The sequence below is a fragment of the Zootoca vivipara genome, chromosome 3, assembly GCF_965207765.1.
Source record: "Zootoca vivipara chromosome 3, rZooViv2.hap1.1, whole genome shotgun sequence".
NCBI lineage: Eukaryota > Metazoa > Chordata > Lepidosauria > Squamata > Lacertidae > Zootoca > Zootoca vivipara.
This window is the reverse complement of record NC_142586.1, coordinates 29,657,807-29,675,978: the sequence shown is the minus strand read 5'-3', so window position 1 is coordinate 29,675,978 and position 18,172 is coordinate 29,657,807. Positions and strand designations below refer to the sequence as shown.

General features: G+C 44.0%; 1 protein-coding gene and 1 non-coding gene across 11 annotated transcripts in view; one reads left to right on the top strand and one right to left on the bottom strand.

The window, feature by feature from the left end:
- Window positions 1-17,462, top strand: part of CYRIA (CYFIP related Rac1 interactor A) — a 69,061-nt gene extending 51,599 nt beyond the window's left edge. For 8 of the 10 annotated variants that reach the window (XM_035109817.3, XM_035109815.3, XM_088665746.1 and 5 more), the window contains 9 exons: window positions 3,242-3,363; window positions 4,846-4,951; window positions 5,919-6,055; window positions 6,180-6,257; window positions 7,839-7,955; window positions 8,082-8,161; window positions 9,830-9,956; window positions 11,527-11,597; window positions 13,031-14,640. In XM_035109817.3, coding sequence (XP_034965708.1) covers window positions 3,313-3,363; window positions 4,846-4,951; window positions 5,919-6,055; window positions 6,180-6,257; window positions 7,839-7,955; window positions 8,082-8,161; window positions 9,830-9,956; window positions 11,527-11,597; window positions 13,031-13,094 — 831 coding nt within the window. In that variant the 5' untranslated portion in view covers window positions 3,242-3,312 and the 3' untranslated portion in view covers window positions 13,095-14,640. Of the gene's footprint in view, window positions 1-3,241; window positions 3,364-4,845; window positions 4,952-5,918; window positions 6,056-6,179; window positions 6,258-7,838; window positions 7,956-8,081; window positions 8,162-9,829; window positions 9,957-11,526; window positions 11,598-13,030 lie in introns of all 10 variants that reach the window. The other 2 variants (XM_035109816.3, XM_035109814.3) reach the window with 1 other exon arrangement.
- Window positions 5,581-5,653, bottom strand: TRNAQ-CUG (transfer RNA glutamine (anticodon CUG)). The gene has a single exon. It is a non-coding gene; the product is annotated as a tRNA-Gln (tRNA).
- Window positions 17,463-18,172: the final 710 nt, after the last annotated feature.

The window sequence follows — 18,172 nt, the reverse complement described above, 5'->3', positions numbered from 1 at the left end:
GGAGTCTACGCCACACCCACAAACCCCACCTCCGCCATGAGATCCATTCACATCTCCCCACTAATCCATCCCCTCCACCCCCTACCCACCACACCACAACAAAGAGACCACTCCACAATACAACGGCAAACATCCATAGAACCAACCCTAACCCCAACAACAGCCGACCCACCGATTAACATATTTCCTAACTTCCTAACTTCAAATACCTCATGGTTCAGGACAGGATAACCCCAATCACAGGGATGACCTGGGGGGTGGAGGGAAGAGGGGACGGGATAACTAATAGATCGGAACAGGGTGGGGGGGGATTCACAAGGATACCCCTGTTTAAAAATAACACCTGTAAACCAGGGGGACTCTGAGGCTCAGGGGGATCTGAAGGGGGGCTACTACCCTCCATTTCACAGACTAACGCACAGCAACGCGTGCAGGGCCAGCTAGTAGGTGATAATATTCCACCCTTCCTCTCCTCATACAACATATAGTTTCTAAGAATAGTCACACTTTTGTCAAGTTCTGTTTAGCTTCAACAGAATGTTGCCCACAGATCTCCTCAGTTATTTGTTCTACTGACTTTTAATAATATGGTAGGCCTTCCTGTAGAGACTTAAAAAGTCGATGCAACATTACACAGCAGCACGCTCAGGACTTTGACCTCTTCCTAAACCTCTCTGGACCAAGCATCTCTTGCTCAAAATAAATATATCTTGGAACTATTTAATAATAATAAGAAGAAGAAGGAGAAGAAGAAGGATAATAACATTTATTTTATTATTTATACCCTGCCCATCTGGCTGGGTTTTCCCAGCCACTCTGGGTGGCTTACAGCACATAAAAAAATGTAAAACATTAGACATAAAAAATTTCCAGATACAGGGTTGCCTACAGATGTCTTCTAAAAGTCAGATAGTTGTTTATTTCCTTGACATCTGATGGGAGGGCTTTCCACAGGGCGGGCGCCACTACTGAGAAGGCCCCTCTGCCTGGTTCCCTGTAACCTCACTTCTCGCAGTGAGGGAACCACCAGAAGGCCCTCAGAGCTGGACCTCTGTGTCCAAGCTGAAAGATGGGGGTGGAGATGTTCCTTCAGGTATACTGGGCCGAGGCTGCTTAGGGCTTTAAAGGTGAGCACCAACGCTTTTGCTTGGAAACGTACTGGGAGCCAGTGTAGGTCTTTTAGGACCGGTGTTGTATGGCCCTGGTGGCCACTCCCATTCACCAGTCTAGCTGCTGCATTCTGGATTAGTTGTAGTTTCCGAGTCACCTTCAAAGGTAGCCCCACGTAGAGCACATTGCAGTAGTCCAATGGCTGGTAGGATAACCAGAACAGCATCAGGGATTGGAATTGCCAGATACCTGCTGAGACATCTATTCCAGTAGGCCCCATGTTCTGTTGACAATCCCTGGAGCTTCCTGGCCCTCCAGGTCTTATCATAGAATTGTAGAGTTGGATGGGCCCCTGTGGATCCTCTAGTCAAACCCCCTGCAATGCAGGAACATGCAGCTGTCCCTTATGGGAATCGAACCTGCAACCCTTGCGTTATCAGCACCACGCTCTAACCAGCTGAGCTATCCAGTGGACTTCCCACTTTACTTTTTCTACCAGTTCACCTTCCTCCTTGAAGCGAGCGATCAGCAAGAGGAGTCAGGAGGAGCAACCTCTGCATACCTTTTTGTCTTCTTCTGGGGGGGATAGATTAGGCCAGGCATAGGCAAACTCGACCCTCCAGATGTTTGGGGACTACAGCTCCCATCGTCCCTAGCTAACAGGACCAGTGGTCAGGGATGATGGGAGTTGTACTCCCAAAACATCTGGAGGGCCGAGTTTGCCTATGCCTGGATTAGGCCCAGAGGGAAAGGCAAACAAATAGGAAATAGGGGGGGGGAGAGGAGCTGGGCCCATGGAGGGAGAGGGAGGCCCTTTTATCCAAACGATGCTCCAACAAAGTTCCGGAGTGAGTGTCATTTCAAAGGCTTTGAAACACACGGTCATTTCTTCCATCACTGGCTTGGGTAAGATAGGCTGAAGCATGTCAGAGATAACTGGACTAGACCGACTTAAAGTGATTTCAGTATTATTCACTGAGAGGCTAGAACAGGACCCCCTGAATCCATGATTTTTTGTGGAATCATTTGAACGGATCTGGGTCTAATATCTCCCTGGACGAGGTTGAGGAACCCTGGTCTAAGAGTAGGCCAAAGGGGAAGAAACACAGACTTATGGTGTGTTTTAAAACTGGAAAAGAGGGGAAAGAGTCGTGATCATTCATGGGTCTTAATATAGCAGGTAAGGATGAAAACAGCTTTTCATTCTGCCAAGCTATGCTTCTGCATAGATGACTAACTCTTTTATGGATTGCTGTCCTCATTTTTTCTAACTCAGAAATTCCAATTGGGAAGGATTGCAGCCAAGATCCCCCCCCCGGGGTTTGTTGTTGTTGTTGTTGTTGTTGTTGTTGTTGTTGTTAAATGGATCCAACTTATCTTGTCTCAGTGGAGTCCATGATATCTTTTGACATGGAATTTGCTGAAATCAATATATATACAGTGGAACCTCGGTTTATGAACACCTCGGTTTATGAATTTTCGGTTTATGAACACCGTGGACCCATCTGGAACGGATTAATTTATTTTCCATTACTTTCAATGGGAAAGTTCGCTTCGGTTTATGAACGCTTCAGTTTATGAACAGACTTCTGGAACCAATTACACCCATGCTTCAGTTTATGAACGCTTCAGTTTAAGTACTCCGCGGACCCGTCTGGAACGGATTAATCCACTTTCCATTACTTTCAATGGGAAAGTTTGCTTCAGTTTATGAACGCTTCAGTTTAAGTACTCTGGAACGGATTAATCCACTTTCCATTACTTTCAATGGAAAAGTTCGCTTCAGTTTATGAACGCTTCAGTTTATGAACAGACTTCCGGAACCAATTGTGTTCATAAACCGAGGTACCACTGTAGTTGGTTTTGGGGTTTGATGTTTTGTTTTAATGTAAATACATTTTCCATGAGGCATTTTTTGATGGGGGTGGGTGCAGCAGTTTTAATCCTAGTTACACTGGAGCTAAATACTAAAGCATAGATAGGGAAATCAATGAAGCACCGCCTGAATTGTCTGCAACATAATAAAATATGGATCAAAGGGCTATTGTACTGCAAACCACAGGAGTGCATAGGCTAGCTCTATTTGCAGCCAACGTTTCTTAAAATAATATTTGCTTTTTATCTCACCTAGATGCTCAGCCTACGGATGGAGAGAGGGAAATATGGAACCAAGTCAATGCTGTATTACAAGATTCGGAGAGCATGCTTTCAGACCTGCAGTCCTACAAAGGAGCTGGACAGGAAATTAGAGATGTGCGTTAAACCATACTATGGCACACCAAAACAAAACCTGAGGAGGGAAAAATTAAACACTAGTCTGCAATATTTCTTTGCATACCCAAGCAAATACATACAATATTCCTTTTCTCTTTTTTTAAATGGTCATACAGTAGTTATGTGAAATTAAAGCTAAAAATGACAAGAATTTTCCTATCCACTGAACAAATCTCTTCTGGAGACGACGGTTATCAATGCAATCAGGCTACTGAACGAAGTCAAGAACCACATTGAAACTTGTAGCAACACTCCTTAGGATACCAAATTAAAAACAGATTTTCTAGATGTGCCTGTGCACGGATATATCTGCACACAGAACACACGATTATGTGTATCTCCGCATGCATGTGGTGTGGATTATGTTTACCCCTGCATGCGGGCGAGACAAGATTGCAAAGAGCTTTTGCGAAGGCTGTTATTTATTAATGACTCCGGAGATGAATGATGGAGTCTGAGGACTACATGTTGGCTGAAAGGTTTCCAGTGCTAAATGGTGCAGCGTCAAAGATGGACTTAAAAGCGGCTCGGCTTTTGGTCTGTGTGTGGCGTTTACAAAACCTCTTGAACGGTTTTGTTCTTAATTTATACGACGCCTTCCGTGCATGAAGTGTTACGGAGTAACATGTGCAGAAAATAAACCTCTAAGTAGGTTCTTGCCCCAGCGAGCTTGCAAGCTTCTTTGGGGGCACTAGAGGCAATCGAAGGGAGGGGAAGGAAGGAGAAACAGGGCTGAATCAGATGAAATAGTTGGAATATCTTACAGGAACAGAGGAAGCTGTTGGGTGATTGATCCATCTTGACTCTACTAACTAGCAATGGCTCTCGAGAATTTCAGGCAGGGGACATTCCCAGCCCTACCTGGTAATGTCAGGAATCAAACATGCAACACTGATGCTCTTCCACATCCACAACTATGTCCCTCCCTCTAACTTAGTTGTTGACACCTGTCTGTCTTGAGAGAATAAGAGTGCACCTCTGGAGGTGAAGTCAAGCCCCGAAGGGACCTCCCTGGAGCAGAAGCCTGGACACTGTGTGCAGAGGTCCTGGGCTGCCCAGATTGACAAGATGTGGCCTGACAAAGTCTTGGCCTGATGTGGTCCAAAGGATAGCCGAGCAATACGTTTGGCACCAGCTTGGCTGCAGGAGTTGCCGGAAGGAGGCGGACAAGGCACCATTCAACTGTCTTAGGGACTCTACTCTAGATTTGTGTAGAGTTCATTCCTTAGCCTTTTCTTCTCGCAAAGATATCTGGTGAGACAGCAGATCCAAGTTTTCCTTCTGCTAGATGGGCTACCGCTTGAGGTTGACAAGCCACATCTGCCCCTAACTTTCCGTTCTTGTTATACAAACATCATTTTGAGATATTTTATATTTAAATATAGAGGCAAACAGCAAGTCCTCTTTTTTGTACTTTGCCAGCCTCCTGATGTTGATCAAGGTATCGTCGTTCTTTTCCAGGCAATACAAAACCCCAATGATATCCAACTTCAGGAGAGAGCCTGGAACTCAGTCTGTCCTTTGGTTGTGAGGTTGAAGCGGTTCTATGAGTTTTCTCTGCGGCTAGGTGAGGATCTGCCTATTGTTTCCATGCAGCCTTTCCCAACATGCTGCCCCCAGCCAGGGTGGCCAGTGGCCAAGGATTATGGGAGCAGCTGTAGTCCCAGCAACATCTCTGGAGGGACCACAGGTCAGGAAATCTGGTTTAGTGTGTTGCTGAACAATTCTCTGCTCTGCTGTTTCGACGGTGGTATTTGGTTCCTTCTGCCCTTTGATGTATGTCTTGCACTCAGAACGAAGCAATTGTGTGTTCCCCTGTCCTTCATTTAAAGCAATGTTTCCCAAACTTTGGTCTCCAGCTGCTTTTGGACTACAACTCCCATCATTCTTAGCTAGCAGGACCAGGAGTCAGGGATCATGGGTATTGTAGTCCAAAAACAAGTTTGGGAAACTAACCTTAGAGGCTTATTTTTAACTTTTAAAACCTCTTTGATATCTTTTGTAATGGGGCTGTATTGCCAGACGTCTGTAAGCAAGAGACTGATACCTCTCGATCATCATTTGGTGAAGAAAAAGCAAATAAAGATGCCCATTCCACTAACGATATCATACCTTTAAAAAAAAATTCATTCATTACGTTTCCATATTGTAGAGTTGGAAGGGACCCCGAGGGACATCTATCCCAACCCCCTTCAGTGCCCAGTATGGGGCTCGAACCCACGACCCTGAGATTCAGAGTCTCGTGCTCTGCCGACTGAGCTATCCCAGCAATCCAGCTCAATTAAGTTGATTGGCTTTCTTCGCCCAGAAGTAACTTTTGTTAAGTTTTGCCATGTGTAAAAGATATTTGCACATTTACATGGTTGAGGGAAGGCCAAACAGTTAAGTGTTTTTCTAAAAAAGTTAATGAGTCTTGTGCTAGAAGAAAACTATGTTTGCATGTTTGTTTGAAACACTCTCTTTTTAAAGAAATACGAGACATATACCTGCCATTTCACTTGTTATTGCTTCCCCCCCCCCTTCTTCATCTTCAGAGAAAGCACTGCAGAGTTTACTGGAATCCTTGACATCCCCTCCCTATGCACCAACTCAGCACTTAGAGCGAGAGCAAGCCCTAGCAAAGCAGTTTGCCGAGATCTTGCATTTTACTCTCCGCTTTGACGAACTCAAGGTTAGGACGCGGGTGGGATGGTCAGCTAACACATAAAATGTTTAAGGGGCTTTTTTGGGTTAAGGACATTGGAAGCTTGTTTTTCTTGATTTTTAATTCCCCCCCCTTTTATTTTCGTACTAAGATGAGAAACCCCGCAATACAGAACGACTTCAGCTATTATAGGAGGACGTTGAATCGCAACAGAATAAACAATATGCACGTAAGTGAAACGTTGTCGCTGCTGCTGTCAATTCAATTTTTATACCGCTCTTTATTCAAAGATCCCAGAGGTACAGTGGTACCTCGGTTTACAAATACAATTGGTTCCGGTAGTCTGTACTTAACCTGAAGCGAACTTTCCCATTGAAAGTAATGGAAAGTGGATTAATCCGTTCCAGACAGTCCGTGGAGTACTTAACCTAAAGCATACTTAACCCGAGGTATGAGTGTAATTGGTTCCAGAAGTCCGTATTTAACCTGAAGTGTATTTAACCTGAAGCGAACTTTCCCATTGAAAGTAATGGAAAGTGGATTAATCCGTTCCAGACAAGTCCGCGGAGTACTTAAACTGAAAATACTCAAACCGAGGCGTACTTAAACCGAGGTATGACTGTACATAAGTGATGCAGCATAATAATAAAAAGCACTGCACATAGCATGATAATAAAATAATCAAAATGACAGTCTCCACCCCACCCCACATTTAGCAGGCCATAGATTACAGGTGAAACTCGGAAAATTAGAATATCATCAAAAAGTGCTTTTATTTCAGTAATGCAACTCATTATTTTTTCTTTTTCTTTAAATTTTTACAAATGCTTTCTTTTGGAAATTCCACAGTAATAAAACAAATGGCTACAATAATCCAAAAATAAACATCGCTATTACATTTCATTAATTACATTCCATTTATAATTGACCCGCCTAATGACAAATAATTACAATTACAACAAATAAAGGCTTGACATATCATGCTTTGCATGTCATGCATCTATCTCATATATTGGTTTCACCTTTTAAGTTGCATTGCTGAAATAAATGCACTTTTCGACGATATTCTAATTTTCCGATTTTCACCTGTATTTAATGGCCGAAAACCTGGTTTCCTTTTGGGGCTGCTGCTTCACTAGAAGACAGTCTGTCAATGTGGGAAGCTGGTTTATACTAAATACAGTCCATCTACCTTAGTTTTTATGCACCACCAGGGTTTCAACAGGAGTCTTTCCCTGTTCTGTCTGGAGATAGAAGGGGTGGTGGTGTATTTTACTTTGCAATGCCATGTGTTTTCCTGTTCACTCACTCACTATCTGCAATCAAGGCAGATTTCATTTTTTTTGCACAAGAACTTGGTAACAGCAAACCCCTTGTTTTGGGCAACAGGTGGGGCACATGTGGTTTGCACATAAGGTGAAGCCACAGTTGGTTGAGGCAAAGTGGTGTCAACATCTGAACCTAGCCCAGCAGATGAAGCATGGCTTGTTTGCTTTCCGGCAGCAAGCCACAGTTTGAAGCCATGGATTTGTCATTGACATGAAACCATGGCTTGTTTGAACTATCATCTGGTGTTACGTCTGAACCCAACAGTCTTGCACAACCCATGGTTTGTGTGGCCTCTCCAAGCTACAGAGAGAAGAGGAGCTAGAAAGCAAACCAAAGCTTTTGAGAAAGAAAACTGTGCCTTGTTTGCTCGTCGAGGAGACAACTTGTGGTTTGTTTACTAAGCCGGGGCTTAGCGTTATGTGCAAACGCACCCAGCAACTTCTTTTTATAAAAAATCAGTGTTCCCTTGTGTTTTCATCAGCTCGGCATTGAGAGCGAAGTGAACAACGAGATGGCTAACAGAATGTCCCTGTTTTATGCAGAAGCTACCCCAGTGCTGAAAACACTGAGCAATGCCACAACACATTTTGTTGCAGAAGTGAGTGACGATCTAATATTTCTTTAAAAAACAAAAAAACCAACAGCATATTGCAGAGAAATATCAAATAACTGACCTAATTTTTTTTTTGTTATTGTTGTTCTTGGTTTGGTTTAACCTCTGCAGAACAAAACCCTACCAATCGAGAATACGACAGATTGTCTAAGTACGATGGCCAGCGTATGTAAAGTCATGCTGGAAACGCCGTAAGTTAAGAGAGGAGCAGTGGAAATACGTCGCTTTGATTGTTTTAATAGTTCAAAGAAATCTAACGAAAGCTTGTGATAGAATGCTACTTTTATAACCTTTTGGGAAGCTGGAGACAGGCATCCATATTTTTTGGGGGAGATTATGAAAAATAACATGCCATGTATTTTTACTCCATTGCCGTTTCTGGTAAACTGGTTTTGCGTGACTTTAGAAGCATCTTTGAGCAGAGACTATAGTGGAACAAAATAAATGAGTATATCTGTACATGCTGCAGGTAATGATGTTGCATATGTGCCAAAAGCAGCAGCTCTTGGTCATCCTCTTCTCTGTCCCTTGTAATATCTAGAGGTAGTCATAGTGTCATGATGTGTCATGGTTTATTTTTTTAAATACAAATCTATCCCGGTTTAGACAAGCTTTTGTACAACTCGCTGTTGGAAAAAGAAGAAAGTCTTTCCCCCGGTTTCTCTGAGGGCCACAGTGCTCTGGCTTTGTTCTTCTGACAAATATTTAAAGTTGGAGAGGGAAAGAAAAAAGAAAAAAAGTTACGGCAGGACCAAAAAAAGAGGGAGGGGTCAAATATATTTAAAACAGGTCACTTTCCACATGACTTACCCTTTTGGTCAATTGTGTATTTTTACAAGCTTTGATGTTTGAAGATTGGTCATTCTGTCAGGGAAACCTAATGAACCTTGCACTCATCACCCAGGCTGACATGGTTACACATAGACAATGCAAACATTTTCAATCATCATCTTTTTCTTAATTTATTTTTAATTGCGCCTTTTACTGCCTCCTCAGTTGGAATGTGTGGCAGAAGTAATTTTTTGGACAGTCCTTTGATCTTAGGACAGAGGGACGGGGAGCCTGTGGCTATCTAGAGGTTGCTGGACTCTTAATTCCCATTTGCCACTTCCAGCATGGCCAGTTGTCAGGAATCACTGGACGTGGGGTGCACAAGAAAGCTCGGAGGGGCACACACAGATTCCCCCCCCCTCTGTCTTTGGAGATTCAGCCACGCTTTGAATCTCTTCTTTAAAAGGTCACCTAAGATGTGGACTTTTTATGGCCTCCTCCCATTTGTCACAACCTGTGGAACAACAGAGGCATCATTATCAGTTGGGAAATGAAGGGAAGGCACTGAATTCTGCTACCCCGTTCCCAGTCTTAAGAAAGCTGGCCAAGTCTGGAGCCAGATGTTGGCATCCCCTGAGGCAGTGGGCTTGTCTCCCTCCCAGGTACCTCCTTGCTGGCAGTGGCTGTTTTTGAGAGGCACAGTGTTGGACGAGGTGATGGGAGCCCACCATGCAAGCTGAGACCTCTAACTCTGCCAGTTGGACGCAGGGTCCAGCAATGGAGGAAGTCTCTGTACAGCCATGGGGTGGGGTTCAAGTATTAGAATGGAAAGACCAGACTTGTATCCCCTCCCAACAGCTACCCCTCATCCCTGCTGCTGGGACAACTGTGCCAGCATAACCATGAGGTCAGGGGCAGTAGACGTGTCAATTTGTCTATGGTCTGCCCTGTCTGCCCTGTTTATTGGCAGTGCTCTTTTAACTTGATGTGATTGTTTCTCGAGGTTCCTTGCGCTGCTTTGAAAGTGAAGGTTTCAATTTGAATTGTGACGTAGAGGCAGAATGACAGCATTTCCTCCCCTTTCTCAGAGAATACAGAAGCAGGTTCACCAGCGAAGAAACCCTCATGTTCTGCATGAGAGTGATGGTTGGCGTCATCATTCTCTACGACCACGTCCACCCCGTGGGAGCGTTCTCCAAAGCCTCAAAGATTGACGTAAGAATAATGAACGGCAAGGTGTCGCGATCCTCTGCAAAAGCTTCGCGGGGTGTTCTGATGAAGGAAGCGCTTCAATTCGTGTTGTCTTCTTCACTAGCGGTTTGAGGCATCAGTCACATGAGCCGTACTTGTAGCCTTAGGAAAACGGCTTCTTTTTGCGCGTTTGCTTTTCAGAATGCAACGCTAACTTGCAATAGAGAGCTTGGTCCCGTGCAAATTTCAGTGTAGCCTGCGACATTGAATAAAAGCCTAATACAATGTAGCATTGAAATCCAACACACAAACATGCAAATAATTAAAAAAAAATCAGCCTTCTTCCCCAAATGCCTTCTATAGAATATAAGTCTATAGGGCGCAACTATACTGCCCCCCACTAATTTGCCCCTGATCCAGATAGGACTCTGGTGTAGGGATAGGAAGGCTATAATCTTTTTATCTGTTTCAAATTGAGGATCCCGGGCTTGCGATTTTCACTGGGGTGGTGGAAACTCCCATTGAAGAAAACAGGGTTTTCCCCCAGTGGGCTGGGGCTGACCAGGATCAGGTCTCCAGTTGAGGGTAAAGGATTAAAGTCCCACCAACAACTTCCCCAAGGAAGGTCCTGATCCAGATCCAGATCAGGGAGCCCACACTGGCAACTTAGATAAACCGAAGAGTGACTACACTTAAAGGCATAGCTACATAGATAACATAATGTCCAGTTTGGCCAGGTAGATACTGACAGCCAGCACAGATCCCTTGGTGCAGGTATTAACTTGCAGGTGTGAACATGCTACTCCAGTTTGAATCGTAGGGCCATAGAGTTGGAAGGCATCTAGCCCAACCCCTTACAATGCAGGAATCTTTTGCCCAATGTGGGGCTTGAACTCCCAACTCTGAAATTAAGAGTCTTGTGTTCTGCCAGCGGAGCCATCCCATCAATCTAACTAACTGCTGCGTTCTGCACTATCTTCATCTTCTAAAACAAGCCCATGCAGTGCACTGCAGTAATTAAGTCTCACGATTACCAACGCATGAACAACAGCGATCAAGTTGTCACTGTCCTGGAAACTGCTAAAATGCACTCCTTGAGAAAGACTGTGTCGTCCCATCAGGCATACTAATAGCAAATGCATTGTGTGAGCATGAATTTTGTTGTAGCTCAAACAGGGCCATTTGCACACATGAGCGAGGTATCAGCAGGCTTGGGGGAACTTGAAAGTTTGCAGGGAAAGGGGAATTTTTTAAACAGAAACAAAGGAAGTTCATCCCCTTCCCAAATCTCAGTGATGATTGTGCATGCTTTGTGGCTGTGCACAATACAATGGCTGGTAAATGTTGACTCTGAAGTCACCAAGTTCTGAAGGCACCAGGTTCAGGTTCTCAGCATATTATGGGTAGGACTTTCCCATCTGTTCTTTCCAGACAGGGGAGGTGTTGCTGTGACCTAGCACATTTTTTTGGAACAACATTCAAGGAAGGTCCACACGTTCTGACCTGTAGAATAAAAGCTGTCCACCCTCTTATGCTTTTTTGGTATTTCATGCCTGCATCCAAATAGTAGCTCTTACTCTTCTCTTCTTCCCAGATGAAAGGCTGCATAAAGGTTTTAAGGGAAGAGCCAGCAGACACAGTTGAAGGCCTTTTGAATGCTCTCAGGTACCGATTATGTTTGCCTATCTTCATTTTAACCATCTGATTGTCCATCGTGTTTGATTTACCACACCGGAAGTGTAACAAAATAATAGAAGTTGCTGGACTGGACATCGAAGACCATCTCCTGCCTGTTTTCAGAATAAATGAGAGACCTCTTTGCTAGGGTTAACTGATACAGAGCAGGGTAGGCTGCATACCATTAAATGGGTTGGCGAGACCTCCGGGTTTTAGAGCACCGCAAGGGGTTGTAATCTCCTGGTAGCTGAGGCGGATTTAGGGCAGCGCGGCCGGTTCCCCCACAGCAGGTGCCGAGCCAAGGGGGGCGCCGCAACTATAACACAGTGCATGCGCAGGACAGAAAGTGAGAGGTGGGTGCGTGGGTGCCGAATTTTGACCTATCGTAGAGCGCCACTGAAACTTGAAAAACCAAAGTCCGCCCCTGCTGGTAGATAAACAATACGCTTGCAATTCAAGCAGTAAGGTTGGGGATTTAAGCAGGAAACATGGCAGGAAGGTAGCAGTAGAGGAAGGGGGTGGAGGCAGGGCTGACAGGCAAGGGAGGAGCAGGCAGGTGTTCTTCCGGTGCAACACGCATCAGAGTCCTACCACTTCCGTTTTTTGTGTAAGCAGCAGGTCCTATTTCAATTCACAAATTATTTTGAATATTCACCTTTTATTCACAAATTATTTTGATTCAATTCACAAATTATTTTGATTATACACCTTTTTACAATGGGGCCTCGCAAGACGAATGCCCTGCAAGATGAATTTTTCGCAAGACGAATGCGTCTTGTGATCTGATGGTGACTCGCAAGAGAAATTTGTTTTGCGAAAAATTCGTCTTGCAAATGCGGTTTCCCATAGGAATGCATTGAAATTTAATTAATGCGTTCCTATGGGCAAAAAAAGAAATTCCAATGCATTCCTATGGGAAACCGCGATTCGCAAGACAATTTTTTCGCAAAACAAATTGACTCGCGGAACGAATTAAATTCGTCTTGCAAGGCACCACTGTATACCATTCTTCCATTTTATATTGTATATTTTTATGCAGGTATTTTCATACATGGGTCTTCCTATATTTGTTTATTTACTGCCATTTACCTTATTCATTTAATTTGATGAATGCCGTTTCCCTCTTTGTTGCTGTTAATCAATACACTCATTTAACTTCGCTTGCCTTTATTTAATGCCGTTGGGCCTTTCATAGCTTCTGGGACACAATTTTGCTAAGACAACCACAGAGAGCATTAATTTGAATAATCTAAAGCACTTTGCGTGTTCAGAGCTGCAATCTTGAACACGGTGGGAGTGTGTGTGTGTGTGTGTGTGTGTGTGTGTGTGTGTTGCACTGTAAAGTTGCTCCTTTATCAAGGCGCATGATGGAGCTTGAAATTCACAGGATAGTCTTATGACTCTGTCTTTGTAACTTCCAGGTTCACCACGAAACATCTGAACGACGAGTCTACTTCGAAACAAGTTCGAGCTATGCTTCAGTAGCGCCCTCCTTTTGACAAATGGACTTTTGTATTATTTAGAAAAAAAGATGTTTGTTTACATAATTTAATAGTGTGTGGTGTTAATACATCTGCCTACTTTACATAACATAACATAACGGCTGGTTTTATTCCCCTTGATGCACTCCGTGGATTTGTATCGATAACTTGACCGACTGACTCCGTATGGTACAGCGTCCAGTTTATATGCTAGTCTTACCACTTGGCAGTTTAAAGAGGTACCTTAATTTGAATATATAAATGACAAAAAGGGGGTCTATGTGCCTTGCTTTTTATGTGTTTATTGGTTGGCCTTTGTCTGTGGATGTATGCAGTAATTCTGTATTGTCGTCTTCGAACCGTTCCACACATGGAAGCGTGCCAGTGAAGATCTTGGTGTGGAACCTTCTAGAACAGGGCTGAGGAACCTGCGGCTCTGCGAATGCCACTGGACTCCAGCTCCCAGAATCCTCAGCCACCATGGCCAATGGCCAAGGATTCTGGGAGGCTCTTCTGCTCTCCCTTCCAACTAGATCTTCAAAGCAATTGACTACAGGCACTGTGGAGTGGTCAAGACGTTCCAACCATTAACCCTTTCCTCCTGTAGAGAAAGACTCCTGACAGAGTTTCCGCTGGGTTTGCACTGAAACCTGTGCATGCACGTTTAATTTTTAATATATTTTTAAGCTGTTTTAAAATTTACTTAGCGTTGCGTCTGCAGTGTGCCTCTGGGCAGGTAGTTGGAATGTAAATTATCAATATAAAAAGGATACGGTGCCGTTTGGGTGTACTTATCTCAGCTTATCGAACCAGGATGTCAGCCTGCTCCGGCCTCTTCGCTCCCACCTCCTTGGCATCCCAGAGTTCATGACACAATTCCTGCGTGGATTTTTAGCTTCCCGTTACATCGAAACCAGGATCAGAACGAGCTAGGATCTTAAACCGACTTCACACGAGAAGCAGGAAGGGCCAGTGCGAACATGCGGCCACAAAGCTTGTGCTTTCCTCGGTTTAATAACCTGAGACGTACACTGGAATCAGGACCAATGAGAGACAGGCAATGCTGTTGTATATATCTTTGCCTAGTTTTATATGCTCTGTATCATACCGATGGCACTGAGAGTAGCTTCGTTGTGTTTAGGGTTTCCTGCTTTTCTCTTAGGGATTTGCTCTGCTGCTCAGAGAATCATGCATGTGATGTGGGGGATGCCACTCACTTTTAACAATGCAACACACCAATGTTGTGGTTTGCATTTGTGTCCTTTCCCTCTCCCCACCCCACAAATATGTACAAGTTAAGGGTTTGCTCATCCGGGATATAGCCCCCAGTGGAAGAGATTGACTAGGTGCTATTATTTTGGACACCGTTTCTTGGATTTATCTTGCATGAACTTCACATTATTTCAGGCTCACTTTGAGCTACTTGAAAGAGTCCAGCCCAGTAATCTCTTTGTTATCGTTTTGTACATTTTGAATGCTGCACAGCTGTCCTTACAGTTCAGTTGAGCCATGTGGCAAGTTTCTGAAAATAAATGCAAAATAAATAATAAGCAGCTTTCTGTTTTCTCCGCTACTACATTCGGATTTGGCAGGTAAAGTCCCACTTCTATTTATGATGTATTTATTTTTTATGAAGTAATCGCTGGCCGAGAAAGGGAACTGGATGCTTGCAGAACCACATAGGAAGCTTGCAAGGAACTGGTTCTCAGTATAATTTGCAGGAGGTATTGGCCACATCCAGTGCTTTTTTGGGGGGGCGGATGCAGGGGTACGCATACCCCTAAACATTTTGTGAATCTTTGTACTTTGGTCCATTTACTGTATTTATTTTTCCCAATTTGAACTATATTTTCTTGAGTCAAAAGGAGAGTACACCTAAACATTTTTTAGAAAAATGAGCACTGACAACATCAGTAGAGGTCTTTTTTTTTTTTTGGTCATAGCCTGAACTGCTGTGGTTAAATCCTCAGCAGAAAGCTCATTGTCAGCAGAAAGCTAATTCGGGGGGAAATAATGTTCACTCGAATCCCTTTCCCGGCAAGAACTGTGTCACAGAGATAACATAATACGAATTTGACACTCAAACATATTATTAAACAAACAAGGAAAGCCTCTTTCCTGCCATTGTATGTGTGTGCCTAACAAACACGGGATCACCATTCACACATGCCAACTCTCTGCATGATGGGGGAAACCCATCCTGGAAGGAAATACTCCCAGATTGCACGTGTGAAAAAGCCATACTCTACAAATCCCAAAGTTGTATACAGTTTAGAAAGCAGTTGGAAGTGGGGTCTAGTTGCGAATAATTCCGGATCTTTGGGGGATGTTTCATATTGCCGATTTATAATGATATGAGAACCTAGCTCTTAACTTAAAGGTAAAGGTAAAGGGACCCCTGACCATTAGGTCCAGTCGTGACCGACTCTGGGGTTGCGCGCTCATCTCGCATTATTGGCCGAGGGAGCCGGTGTATAGCTTCCAGGTCATGTGGCCAGCATGACAAAGCCACTTCTGGCAAACCAGAGCAGCACATGGAAACGCCGTTTACCTTCCCGCTGTAGCGGTTCCTATTTATCTATTTGCATTTTTGACGTGCTTTCGAACTGCTAGGTTGGCAGGAGCTGGGACCGAGCAACGGGAGCTCACCCCGTCACAGGGATTCGAACCGCCGACCTTCTGATCAGCAAGCCCTAGGCTTTGTGGTTTAACCACAGCGCCACCTGGGTCCCCAGCTCTTAACTTACTAGGAGACAAAATACAGGTTGTTTTTTTACTCTCGGAAATGAGGGGCAGTTTACGTAAGCCAAACTCATTGCACAGCATTGTCTTTCTTGGGGTTTGCACATTGTTGTGTGCTGTTTTGCCGCATTGAAGTGGAAGGTGCGTAGACATTAATAGAGGGGAAGAAGGCAGGGATTCCACTGCCAGCAAAGAGCCGAGTTGCTTACACAAATGCCATCGAATTCCTTTTACGGCTGTTAGCCACTGTGTGAAACCTGAGAGTTTACGTTATTTTTCCTTGGCTGTCCAAAGTTCCCCAATGTGACACTTCCAAGAAACAAAGATTCTTCACTGTGAGCTGCAATTTGTTTTATTTCCCACTGGAGTCCCAACTCAAGGAATACCGAAAACCTTTTGCCAGTTCCTCTTTTGACTGCATCTTCGGAGTGATCTACAGCAGCTGTGAGGTGGTTAGCTTATAAGATTTCAAAAATAACATCCCTTGCTTGTGTATATGGAATACGGTATTCATATATTTAGACCCTGTTGAGCTTGTGCCGCAATGAGTCTCAGTTTTCGTTTGATTGTTTCGTATTTTATTTGTCTGAATTAGACAAGGTTTGTGCATGCTGGCTAGAGTGTGTATGAATGAGTTTAGGGGAATTTTGGCCCAGAATGGTTCAGAAAGTGTTCTGGGATAATAACTTACTTCCTACAAATCCAGAAACTAAATCTTCTGGAGTAGTTACACTGAAGTTGGTTTGACCACATTAAGTTATTTGGGATGCGGCCTTTTTAGGTGCTTGGGGGCAAGAATAGCTTTCTATTTTTATATCTTTGACAGGATTTAGCACTATGCAGCTTGTATCCGAAGCTTGTTTTAAATAATGCTTGCAGGTAATGCTTGGGTAAAGTTAAAGGGCCCCTGACCATCAGGTCCAGTCGTGTCCGACTCTGGGGTTGCGGCACTCATCTCGCTCTATAGGCCGAGGGAGCCGGCGTTTGTCCACAGACAGCTTCCGAGTCATGTGGCCAGCATGACAAAGCTGCTTCTGGCGAATCAGAGCAGTGCACGGAAACGCCGGTTACCTTCCCGCCGGAGCGGTCCCTATTTATCTACTTGCACTTTGATGTGCTTTCGAACTGCTAGGTGGGCAGGAGCTGGGACCGAGCAATGGGAGCTCACCCCGTTGCAGGGATTCGAACCGCCGACCTTCTGATCAGCAAGCCCTAGACTCCGTGGTTTAACCCACAGCGCCACCTGGGTCCCTAATGCTTGGGTACAGAACTCAAAAGTCTTGGCTGTTCTTCAGATCCATTGATCAAACCTCTAATGTTTCGGAACCAATCCTCTTGATTGATTTTATATGTGAGAGTAGACCAAATAATAAAGAGGGCGCATACACAAACGGACAGAAATTGCGGCACATTGCTCCCCTGTAGGGCAAATTCCTGCCTCATTCAAAAGCAACTGATGCACCAGTCAGTGAATTGAAAACTCTAAGTCACCACATTGCTTGCCCCTTTGTCTGTATTTTAGGCAGGCCATCCAACTTTCTATTTTTAAAGTACTGCATGTATGCTTATTAAAGTAAATGTGCGTTTGTCTCTCTTTTTAAAAAAAGGAGTTGAAAAGTGGTGCATTATTATTTTTTAGTTGAAAATGGCTCTGGGGCGGTGAAGGGTGTTTTTGTGTCATCACTGGTGCCAGCCAATAACATTCATGCCCAGCCAGGCTCTGCTGCAAATGTGTAGCCCTGTCCTTTTCCTTTGTTCAACCCAGGACAGAACACAAGATGTGGTCAGTGCACATCCTCTGCAGGGTCATTGCTCAAATTACATACAAATGTACATACAGCGGTACCTCTACCTAGGAATAACTCTACTTACGAATGTTTCTACTTACGAACAGAGCTCCGTCTGCCATCTTGGATGCTGGTTAGATAGGATTTTTTCTACTTACGAATTTTTAGATAGGGTTGCTTCGACTTAAGAATTTTTTTCTCCCAATGCATTCCTATGGGATTCGACTTAAAAAATTTTTTTCGACTTACAAATGTGCGTTCGGAACGCATCAAATTCGTAAGTAGAGGTACCACTGTACATGCCCAAAGTAATGTATTCCCTATCGGGGGGGGGGGGGGATTGACAGTCTGCACAGATCTAGACACATGCAGTAGATGTGACAGATTTCCTTAATTTTATTCATGGCCGAGGACTCAGATTTTAACTGTACATGGAATTAATGTTTTAACAATGGAGTTCTGTTGATAAAAGCCAAAAGAAGAGAGTTATTTGCCTTCTGTGTAATAAAAGTTTAAAAAGCTATTGTGTGATTGCTGCAATTTTATTTCAGAG